Below are 12,387 nucleotides of genomic sequence, written 5' to 3'. Positions count from 1 at the left end.
GAACCCTAATGGTCTGGAGTTGAACCCTAATGGTCTGGAGTTGAGCCCTAATGGTCTGGAGTTGAACCCTAATGGTCTGGAGTTGAACCCTAATGGTCTGGAGTTGAGCCCTAATGGTCTGGAGTTGAACCCTAATGGTCTGGAGTTGAGCCCTAATGGTCTGGAGTTGAACCCTAATGGTCTGGAGTTGAGCCCTAATGGTCTGGAGTTGAACCCTAATGGTCTGGAGTTGAGCCCTAATGGTCTGGAGTTGAACCCTAATGGTCTGGAGTTGAGCCCTAATGGTCTGGAGTTGAACCCTAATGGTCTGGAGTTGAACCCTAATGGTCTGGAGTTGAACCCTAATGGTCTGGAGTTGAACCCTAATGGTCTGGAGTTGAACCCTAATGGTCACTAGTATAGAGCCCTGAGGGACTCCGGTGGTCAACATATAGAGGTTTAAGTTAACTTTGGAGATAAAAGTTCATTGGTTATTGTTCCATAAGCCTCATCAGTCTGGATCGCCGGAACGTCCGTCATGTTTGTGATTTTTAGGCTCCTGGAGCGATAACTAAATGAGTTTTACTTCTCCTCCACGTTATGATTTATTGAACAGTGTATTTTTGGGACAACGCAGTGGAGTGGCCAGAGCACGGTGGTCCAGTACAGCTATTCAGCGAGGGTCTCTGATGAGTTAAAAAAAAACAGTTCTCCTCTTTCCCAGCCATCATTGGAAATAATCAATACCATTCTTTATCCACGATGACTTTTATGTAATGGCTAAAATACTTTGTTATTATATTAACTCTTTGACTGCCAGAGTATTTTCATAAAGTGCTCCCCCAGTGCCAGCGATTTTCGTGTTTCTTTGTTTTGTTATTTTGTTATTTAATTTTCATATAGTTTGTGTAGCTGCGGTTTTGAACACATACGATGGTTCCACCACTAGAGAGCAGCAAATAGACACTTTCATCAGCTCGCTGACTCGCTGCCCCCCCCCCCAAACAGGCCCAAACAGTGAAATACGTCAAACCGGATGTGACGTGTTCTCAGATTCTCCGATTGGAAAGATTTACGATGTGATACACGACGGCGATGACTGTTCGTCACCCAGACTACAGATTATAGAAGTGGACCTCTCCGTTCGTTTATTATACCGTGTGAAAAACCGTGTGTTTCCCTATTCTGGCCGAAAATGACCAGGGAAAAAAAATGAAAACCGGAAACGGAATCTGCGTGACAAAACCGGATGCAAGTGTGGCTGAAGTAAGTGGAACTCGAATCCTAGAGTGAAACATTGCAGAATAGCGCGATCAGAGATTAAACAATGAACGCGCGTCCAACGCGTCCAACGCGTCGACAGCCAACTGGACAAACTAGCAATTGACGCGTTATCGAGTCAACCACAGTCAAAGAGTTAATTAATTATCTTCTGGGAACTTTTAAGCAAGTTTTGCGTTTGGGCGACAGAGAGCTTTGGCGACCCTCAGCGACTGCTTTGCCAGGATAGCATCCAGATAATAAACCTTCCTCACACTGAGTAAACACCTCATCTACAGTCTTTGGCCACTTCTATGCATTTATATGTAAGATTTAATAAAGACACCTTTTTCACATTCCAGTTTAACTGCTGATTTGACCTTTTCTTTATTCTTTTTTCAAGCCAGTTACACAACACTGCGGTGAATTCAGATGCAAGTTCCAAACTTGCCTCACAAAAATTGTGTCATTAAAGCCACGATCCGTAACGTGTATGTCCTGTCCGGGATTTGAACCCGGCACGAGGGACCAAATTACTGGCCTGGCATTGCCACAGACCGATGACGTGGATTCACTCACACGTTCCTCCACTATGGGCCGAAGTCCAGACTGATACCGTGGAAGAACGTGTGAGTGAATCCACATCGTCCGTCAAGCAATGCCAGGCTACCAAATGACTACCGTCTCAGTCCGAGACGCAATCCCCGCTTGGCACGTCATGTACGTATCTATCTGCTATATCTGCAGCAATTATGTTTATACATACAGTAGCATTTTAGCTGCCTCGTACAGTACCATTGACATTTCTTTCATGTCTGACCTACTTATGTATATATTTATCTGCAGTGATATCAGGAAAATAATGATGGATATCTGACAGGATTCTTCCTTCGCTTTCCTGATTAACTCCAGATGCTGGAGCCTGTGTGAAACATGTCACACCTGTAAACCTGTGATGTGACAATGAAGATGACGTTTATGTTTGGTGTGCGTTCCTTTAGCACGGTGATCAAACGTTCCTGTACATACTGTAGACACATCTGGTGTAGTATTACAACAGTAGAACAGAAGAAGAAAGAAGGACAGCGCAGTACTTAAAAAAGTTTTAGTACTACTGTGCATTTCTGTATACTACTGGATATGAAATCTTTACTTTTGAATGCTTAAGTATGTTTAAAAGCATGCTACTGTGAATACTCAAGTATTTTTAAAAGCATGTACCCCAGTACTGTACAACTTTCACTTGTCGTTGTTGTAATATTTGACCAGAAGTATCTATACTTTGACTCAAGTACTGGACCAGAAGTATCTATACTTTGACTCAAGTACTGGACCAGAAGTATCTATACTTTGACTCAAGTACTGGACTGTATTACTAAAGGATAAAAAAAAAGATCACAAAAAAGCCAACTAAATGGCTTCCTTTCTGTGTAACAGATCCCATGCGGTGCAGGTATATGAATAGGGCTGGCAGGTTAAGACAGCGTGGAGCTTATGTCCTCAGACAGCAGCCATAAGTCAGCACGGCGAGCGAGCCAGGACACCGGGGGAGGCTTCAGCGCACCGGCGGCTGGCTGCCAGCTGGCCTCCTGATTGGCCCGTTCAGAGCCAGGAGCAAGACAAAGAGGAAGCCAAGGCAAAGGAAGTGGAAGAGCTGTGGAAAACGCTTAATTTATACCCGCGAGGCGGGAGGTGTCGAGCGCAGGAAAACCAGCCGACGTACGAGCTCACAGCGCGCCGCGAAGCGTCGCGCTGTGAGCTTGTACGTCGGCTGATTTTGGTGCGCGATACCGGTGCAGGACGAAGTATAAACCAGGCTTAACTCCGGGATTTCGGGATGATTGATGACCACGTGGGGCGCAAGACCCCCCTACCACACACACACACGCACACACACACACACACACACACACACACACACACACACACACACACACAGTTTCTCCGTGCGGTGCCCTGACAGGACCCCTGGTGTGATTCGCTACAAGGCCAAAAAGCATCCGGCTGATTGATGGCCTACCCCCCCTCTCTCTCCATTTACCCCCCACCTCTCTCCCCACGGCACTCTATTTCATCCCCTCGCTCTCCATCACTCTCTGTCCTCTCTCTCTCCATCACTCTCTTATCTCTCTCTCTCATGTGTTCAGTTAGTTGGCAGACTTCCTGTGGGTCCTTGGGTCTTGGTAGGAGGGAGGGGCCAGCGTTGGCTCATGTGATGTCATAACGTCATCCTCCCCTCATCTCTACCCCACTGTATGACTCCTCCCCTCACCTCTACCCCACTGTATGACTCCTCCCCTCATCTCTACCCCACTGTATGACTCCTCCCCTCATCTCTACCCCACTGTATGACTCCTCCCCTCATCTCTACCCCACTGTATGACTCCTCCCCTCATCTCTACCCCACTGTATGACTCCCCCCCTCATCTCTACCTCACTGTATGACTCCTCCCCTCATCTGTACCCCACTGTATGACTCCTCCCCTCATCTCTACCCCACTGTATGACTCCTCCCCTCATCTCTACCCCACTGTATGACTCCTCCCCTCACCTATACCCCACTGTATGACTCCTCCCTCATCTCTACCCCACTGTATGACTCCTCCCCTCATCTCTACCCCACTGTATGACTCCTCCCCTCACCTCTACCCCACTGTATGACTCCTCCCCTCACCTCTACCCCACTGTGTGACTCCTCCCCTCATCTCTACCCACTGTATGACTCCTCCCCTCATCTCTACCCCACTGTATGACTCCTCCCCTCACCTCTACCCACTGTATGACTCCTCCCCTCATCTCTACCCCACTGTATGACTCCTCCCCTCATCTCTACCCCACTGTATGACTCCTCCCCTCATCTCTACCCCACTGTATGACTCCTCCCCTCACCTCTACCCCACTGTATGACTCCTCCCCTCATCTCTACCCCACTGTATGACTCCTCCCCTCATCTCTACCCACTGTATGACTCCTCCCCTCACCTCTACCCACTGTGTGACTCCTCCCCTCATCTCTACCCCACTGTGTGACTCCTCCCCTCATCTCTACCCACTGTATGACTCCTCCCCTCACCTCTACCCACTGTATGACTCCTCCCCTCACCTCTACCCCACTGTATGACTCCTCCCCTCACCTCTACCCCACTGTATGACTCCTCCCCTCATCTCTACCCCACTGTATGACTCCTCCCCTCATCTCTACCCCACTGTATGACTCCTCCCCTCATCTCTACCCCACTGCATGACTCCTCCCCTCATCTCTACCCCACTGTATGACTCCTCCCCTCATCTCTACCCCACTGTATGACTCCTCCCCTCACCTCTACCCCACTGTATGACTCCTCCCCTCACCTCTACCCCACTGTATGACTCCTCCCCTCATCTCTACTACATAGCACACACTTACAGTAAACATCCATAGCACACACTTACACGTAAACCAGCCTTTCCCAACCTGTGGGTCTGTCTCAAGCCCCCAGAACGGAGAGGGAGCAGTGAAGCGCATTGGACATGGTGGCCGTTCAGAGGTACTGCAGCTTATTACGGCCTGGGCCGGACATATGAACGAGCGAAAACGGTTTCGACCAATGGGCTCGACTCATGAACTTGCACAAAGGGTTGCGCACGGAGGTGACACTAGAGCGCATGCCAGACGACATGCAGGGTGATAAAATAATGTGTCATATAGGATCTAGCCTGCCCTAGCCCGTCTAATATCTGGCCTGGGGGGGGGGGGCAAAATCTCGGGAGTAAACATCTGTGGGATCTCATTGGTTCACCGATCTGTCCGTCAGCCCCGCGCCCCTCCTTCCTCCCCCAATGTGCAGCATTGAGAGCCCTGACCTCACAACATTTGGAGCGACGCCCACTGCACCCTGGTTGGTTGTGGGAATGAAAGGTTGACTCCCACTTCCTATGCCAGGAATGTCAACAGGCTGGTCCAGGCTCTTATTTTTGAGCAAAACGCGAAGGAAAATAAAAGCCTGGAGATGGAGGCTACATAGGACCCAAACAGGCCCTGTCTGTCACATTTCCCAACACAGAAGAAGGGGTGAACTAAAAACGGAGTATGCGCTGGGTGAGCAACTCCGTACAAGTGAATGGGTCGGGGATTTTCGTTACCTCTCTATTATTTTTTAACTATGTTTTTTACATTTTTTTTTGTGTGTGCCAAAACATTTTCTTTCTTTTTTTTTCTAAAATGTTTCTCTAATTTTTGATTTTACTTTTTTTTAATTTTTATTAGGAGATAACGCGATCCAAAGATTTGCTGCTCCATTCACTTAAAAAATAAACGGTTTTACCAAAGTGAAACATGCTATTTTCAAACATCAAACAACACATGTCAACGAGGTCACAATGACCTCGTTGACATTTGTGAAACCACACCTGAATCACCTCAGTGATTAGCAACCACCACCAAAATATTATGTGACTACTTGAAAACTTAAAACATCGTTAAAAACGCTGGCACTGCCTGTACCTTGTTTTGTTTTTTTTAACTCTGGCACTCAACGTGTTAAGTGGACCTCAAAATAATGGGCAAAACAGTAAGACTGTAATGAAAACAGGCCTACAGACGTGGACCATTAAAAGCCTTTTATTAAAGCTGCAGTAGAGACAAAGCCTTCAGTGGTAAATCCTCTTTCTTTCTACCTGCACCTTTAATAAAAGGCTTAAATCACGGGAGCTGCTCCAGTGGCTTCCTTCTTTATTGCGTCTCTTCATGTGTTTCTGTTCCTGTGATGCAGCAGACCTGCCTTTGATGGTTTACCGTCTTCCTGAATACATTCTTAATGGCGTTGTTGTCGGGCAGAAAGCTCTCATCTCCAGATTCCAACTTGTTGTGTTTTTTTTCATAAACTAACACCCTACTTGATCAAACTACAGCGTCACACAAAAGCATCTAAAGTAGCAGATCTACAAGCTCGAGCTTGTAGATCTGCTACTTTAGATACTTTTGAATTTTAATCCTGAAAAGTAACAGTTTTGGAACATATGAGGTTTCCACCCGACACTGACAGAGATGATGTTCTTTAGATCGTGGGCCGTCAGACAGACTGGGATGTTGAAACACTGGCTTGTGATAAAGAACAACCGCATCCATGAGGTGGCAGTAAGTTTCTCAGTGTTGAGGATGCATTTTATTTTCAGGTCACAAAAGTGGATTTTACATAAAAAGTTGGCGTTCTAGGAGTCGAGTTTTTCCGCCACAGAGAACGATCGGCTTTGGACGATCAAAGACACGTCTTTGTTTCTGTTTTTTACTTAAGTCTAGACATGGCAAAACCGGGTCAATGAGGAAAATGCACGAGCAGTCGCACAGCGTTAAGGGTAATCGGAACGCTCGCCCCAAAACACACGCGCCCCCATTTTTTTCTTGTATTCGTTTTACTGAGGTTAAAGGTTAGACATAAGTTTAGACATAGTTTCATTGAGGTTAAGTTTAGGAATAAGGTTAGGTTTAGGCATAGTTTTACTGAGGTTAAGTTTAGGAATAAGGTTAGGTTTAGACATAGTTTTACTGAGGTTAAGGTTAGGAATAAGGTTAGGTTTAGACGTAGTTTTACTGAGGTTAAGGTTAGGAATAAGGTTAGGTTTAGACATAGTTTAACTGAGGTTAAGGTTTAGGAATAAGGTTAGGTTTAGACATAGTTTTACTGAGGTTAAGGTTAGGAATAAGGTTAGGTTTAGACATAGTTTTACTGAGGTTAAGGTTTAGGAATAAGGTTAGGTTTAGACATAGTTTTACTGAGGTTAAGGTTAGGAATAAGGTTAGGTTTAGACATAGTTTTACTGAGGTTAAGTTTAGGAATAAGGTTAGGTTTAGACATAGTTTTACTGAGGTTAAGTTTAGGAATAAGGTTAGGTTTAGACATAGTTTTACTGAGGTTAAGGTTAGGAATAAGGTTAGGTTTAGACATAGTTTTACTGAGGTTAAGGTTAGGAATAAGGTTAGGTTTAGACATAGTTTTACTGAGGTTAAGTTTAGGAATAAGGTTAGGTTTAGACATAGTTTTACTGAGGTTAAGGTTAGGAATAAGGTTAGGTTTAGACATAGTTTTACTGAGGTTAAGGTTAGGAATAAGGTTAGGTTTAGACATAGTTTCACTGAGGTTAAGTTTAGGAATAAGGTTAGGTTTAGACATAGTTTTACTGAGGTTAAGGTTAGGAATAAGGTTAGGTTTAGTCATAGTTTTACTGAGGTTTAGGTTAGGAATAAGGTTAGGTTTAGACGTAGTTTTACTGAGGTTAAGGTTAGGAATAAGGTTAGGTTTAGACATAGTTTAACTGAGGTTAAGGTTTAGGAATAAGGTTAGGTTTAGACATAGTTTTACTGAGGTTAAGGTTAGGAATAAGGTTAGGTTTAGACATAGTTTTACTGAGGTTAAGGTTTAGGAATAAGGTTAGGTTTAGACATAGTTTTACTGAGGTTAAGGTTAGGAATAAGGTTAGGTTTAGACATAGTTTTACTGAGGTTAAGGTTAGGAATAAGGTTAGGTTTAGACATAGTTTTACTGAGGTTAAGTTTAGGAATAAGGTTAGGTTTAGACATAGTTTTACTGAGGTTAAGGTTAGGAATAAGGTTAGGTTTAGACATAGTTTTACTGAGGTTAAGGTTAGGAATAAGGTTAGGTTTAGACATAGTTTCACTGAGGTTAAGTTTAGGAATAAGGTTAGGTTTAGGCATAGTTTTACTGAGGTTAAGTTTAGGAATAAGGTTAGGTTTAGACATAGTTTTACTGAGGTTAAGGTTAGGAATAAGGTTAGGTTTAGACGTAGTTTTACTGAGGTTAAGGTTAGGAATAAGGTTAGGTTTAGACATAGTTTAACTGAGGTTAAGGTTTAGGAATAAGGTTAGGTTTAGACATAGTTTTACTGAGGTTAAGGTTAGGAATAAGGTTAGGTTTAGACATAGTTTTACTGAGGTTAAGGTTTAGGAATAAGGTTAGGTTTAGACATAGTTTTACTGAGGTTAAGGTTAGGAATAAGGTTAGGTTTAGACATAGTTTTACTGAGGTTAAGGTTAGGAATAAGGTTAGGTTTAGACATAGTTTTACTGAGGTTAAGGTTAGGAATAAGGTTAGGTTTAGATATAGTTTTACTGAGGTTAAGGTTAGGAATAAGGTTAGGTTTAGACATAGTTTTACTGAGGTTAAGGTTAGGAATAAGGTTAGGTTTAGACATAGTTTTACTGAGGTTAAGGTTAGGAATAAGGTTAGGTTTAGACATAGTTTTACTGAGGTTAAGTTTAGGAATAAGGTTAGGTTTAGACACAGTTTTACTGAGGTTAAGGATAGGAATAAGGTTAGGTTTAGACATAGTTTTACTGAGGTTAAGTTTTAGGAATAACGTTAGGTTTAGACATAGTTTTACTGAGGTTAAGGTTAGGAATACCATGGTGGCGACCGTTCCGAGGGCGAGCGTGTTTTGGGGCGAGTCTTCTTGTATTCACGTTAAGGAGAACTCCTGACCTTATGGACCATGGGCTAGCACTATGTTTTCACAGATGAAAATGAGATGAGAAAGGTGATGACAGGGTGATGTGAGGGGGGATAAGGTATTTAATGGTAAGGTGATTAATGTGGGGGGTACATGGGGGGGGGTACATGGGGGGGTACATGGGGGGGTATATGGGGGTGGGGGGTGGGTGGTCTTACCCGTCGGGGTCCGTTAGGCTTCAGCTCAAACACGTCCATGGTGTAGTTGACCCTGCGGCCGTAGTGGTCAAACTGCACATTACCTGTTAGTCCCTGCAGCCGGACCTGGAGCACAGGAGGAAGAGGAGGTAGAGGAGGAAGAGGAGGAAGAGGAGGAAGAGGAGGAAGAGGAGGAAGAGGAGGAAGAGGACACATCGTTAACCAGGCTTATTGTTACGCCGGCTTGGTTTGAATGCTTCATTCTGATTGGTCAATCACTGAATTCAGAGGTCTGTTCAATAATAGGCTGCCCTGGCGTGTCTGATATCTGGCATGGAGGGACGGGTTCAAAATCTCCAGAGAAAATAATCTGTGAGATCCCATTGGTTCACCAATCTGTCCGTTTTTTTCCCAAAGGCCCAGCCTGCCAAGGATGACTTTTACGACTTTTGGTGTTTTTTAGGTGTTTCCACTAGATGGCGCTCTTCGCTAACACATGAGTGACCATTTCATCCCCAGATAAACACAGAACCAGTAGATCACGTGATCCCAAGATGTACCGCTCCATTCACTTCCTGGTTAACGCATTTGGGAAATCGTCTGTATTTTTTGCAAGACATGCTATTTTCAACGGCCTATAACAAGAGAACGGGGGGGTCACATTTTATTATTTTTCCCCCCGCGGAAGCACTGTGAAACTGTGTGTGTGTGTGTGTGTGTGTGTGTGTGTGTGTGTGTGTGTGTGTGTGTGTGTGTGTGTGTGTGTGTGTGTGTGTGTGTGTGTGTGTGTGCTATGCAGACACACCTTGACCCAGCAGAGTGAAATCCTCAGCGTTCGCGGGTTCATTTGGTTACATTTGTGGAATAATGAACACTGAGGATTTCTAATGTGAAAAGCATAGGAGCTTATTGCTTCATGCTGAGTCATCAGTCTCTCCACTGTACGGACAAATAAACAACCCAACGCCACAACAATAACTACTTCATTGAACATTTCTCTCTCCACTGCTCTCTCAAATAATGTAAAAAAGAAAATCAATAGAAAAATAAGCTGAAATGGGTGTTTATTTTTCCTCTATTCTGCTGTGTTCTCCACTTTCCTCACGCCATCGTTTCCACTGAGTTCTGTGTGATTTGTCCATAATTTAATTTAGTCCGTTCATTCCTATGGGAAACCTTTTTTTCATGGAAAAGGCATTTTGCCTCGAGTACATTTAAAAAACAGTTCAGAGGCCTTGTGGTCCGAGTATCTATGCAAGATATCACTCTATAAGCCATATCTACAAAACTGGTGGGTCAAACTGCACAACCAATATTACAATGTGTAGCTATGATTCTCTGCTTTCACATGAAATGAAAAAACAACACTGTCTCACTTTTCTCATATTGTGACTTAGTGACCAAACATCAACATGTGCCCTTCCGTACATTAAAAAAAACATTAAAACATTAACTGCCAGAGGTATTTTCAATTTTTTTTTAGCCAGTGCCAGAGATTTTTCATTGAAAAAAAAAAAGTACTCAGGAGCCGAGATACAGATTTTTTTAGTTTTAAGTTAACAAGGAAGTGGATAAGAGTCTAGATCTTCGAAAAATCATATCTCCTTGGTCTTTGGGTAAAAAAAAAAATAGTTCACGTAGATCTACGCGACTGGCACGTGGTGGGTTTAAATAGGTTCGCGTAGATCTACGTGATTGGCAGTGAATCAGTTAAAACATCGGAGACGCGCCGTCTCAAGCGGACTTGAGCCACTGGAAGCACCGCGGAGCGAGACTTTTTTTTTCCGCTTTGAGCCGACTCAGCGCCGTCCGAGTTACAGTATGTCCCGATAGGCACAGCATAGTAAATCATATATGCCCCGAAAGCCATAATGTGACTTTGTTGCGCCCCCCCCCCCCCACCCCTTCAAGGCACATGTAGACATTTGGTCAAAATTGTCCCAAAAAGTCAAAAATATTACTTGTTTTTTGCTAAAAAAAATGCAAGACGACTCAGCTCTATTCAAAATCAGTCACATATGTTTGGGTACGTTGTAATGTCCCAGGTGTAATGCTTCTCCTCTCTCTGACCTGTTTTGAGGGTGCGCTCCATGTCGATGCCCTGGTTCTTTACCTGTTTGAGGGTGCGCTCCATGTCGACGCCCTGGTTCTTTACCTGTTTGAGGGTGCGCTCCATGTCGACGCCCTGGTTCTTTACCTGTTTGAGGGTGCGCTCCATGTCGATGCCCTGGTTCCAGGGCGCGGCCGGGTTGGCCAGACAGTCGCCGGCGTTGCCCCGTCTGGAGATGTCCACCTTCTGCCGCCGCAGGTTCCTGAAGGCCTCGGCCATCACCATCACACCGTCATAGGTCAGAGCCGACGTGTACTGAGGAGGAGGAGGAGGAGGAGGAGAGGAAGATTTTTAAAAAATGAGCGCGGTGGTGATTCTGTCAGATATGTGACTATGTGTGGTTTAAGATAATGAGTTACATTTGATAACGTCTGTGTTTAGATAATGTTGATTTATTTTCTTACCCTTTGGATAAATTAGTACTTTTTCACCGTCAGTTGATGGTTCATGACGGTTCATATCCATATGAGTGAAATCACAGGAGTCATTTGTTTATTTTTAGTTCTAATGCTATGTTGCTATGCTATGTTGCTATGCTATGTTGCTATGCTATGTTGCTATGCTATGTTGCTGAGCTATGATGCTATGCTATGTTGCTATGCTATGTTGCTATGCTATGTTGCTATGCTATGTTGCTGAGCTATGATGCTATGCTATGATGCTATGCTATGTTGCTATGCTATGTTGCTATGCTATGTTGCTATGCTACGCTATTGTGACCCCTATGGTGTGTTCTAGGAAAAAAAACAACAACATGGTGACAGAGGGGATTAGCGCCCTCTAGCGGCAGTGATGTACACTTCGGTTCTCTAGTTCAGTGGTTCTCAAACTTTCTCTTGTCAATGACCCCCAAATGACTGTGTTTTTGGCCGCGGACCCCCATCTGAAAAGGCTTTGTGCCAGGGGACCTTCAGAAGAGAAGATTTGTGTTAAAAAAATAAGTATAAATATACCCCAAAAATCTAAATCATTCAAAGATTATCACGGTTTTTCAAAAATGTTCAATACCAGCTTTATGCCACGCTGTGAGCTTGTACATCTGCTATTTATGAATAGCCAACATATCAAATACAGTTAAAGTGGTTATAATGATAGTGACGCTGTGTTAAAGGAGTAGTTCACAACGAAAAATGGGTGAACTAACTCCTTTAACTAATTTAGCTGAAGGGGACCCCTTGATACCCCCCCAAGGAACCCTGGGGGTCCCCGGACCCCACTCTGAGAACCACTGCTCTAGGCAGGCAGAGTGACGAGAGAGGAAGAGGAGGAAGAGGAGGAAGAGGACGCGACAAGAGCTCATTTTACACGCTGGCAGGAGTTCATACCCCCCCCCCCCCCCGGAGGGGTGAGACCTCTTCATTAGCCCACTGGCGCATGCACGCGCGCGCACACACACACA

General features: G+C 44.4%; 1 protein-coding gene across 1 annotated transcript in view; it reads right to left on the bottom strand.

The window, feature by feature from the left end:
• LOC308081069 (glutamate receptor 4-like) overlaps window positions 1-12,387 on the bottom strand; it is a gene marked incomplete at both ends in the record, with an annotated part of 96,032 nt that overhangs the window by 24,508 nt on the left and 59,137 nt on the right. The window contains 2 exons of the mRNA XM_080457469.1: window positions 8,900-9,004; window positions 11,076-11,243. Of these exons, the coding sequence (XP_080313595.1) occupies window positions 8,900-9,004; window positions 11,076-11,243 (273 nt within the window). The remainder of the gene's footprint in view (window positions 1-8,899; window positions 9,005-11,075; window positions 11,244-12,387) is intronic.

Source organism: Gymnoscopelus braueri, assembly GCF_963280865.1.
Source record: "Gymnoscopelus braueri genome assembly, contig: SCAFFOLD_169, whole genome shotgun sequence".
NCBI classification, from domain to species: Eukaryota; Metazoa; Chordata; class Actinopteri; order Myctophiformes; family Myctophidae; genus Gymnoscopelus; species Gymnoscopelus braueri.
Note: the sequence above shows the minus strand (reverse complement) of the source record. Positions and strands in the feature narration are given on the sequence as shown.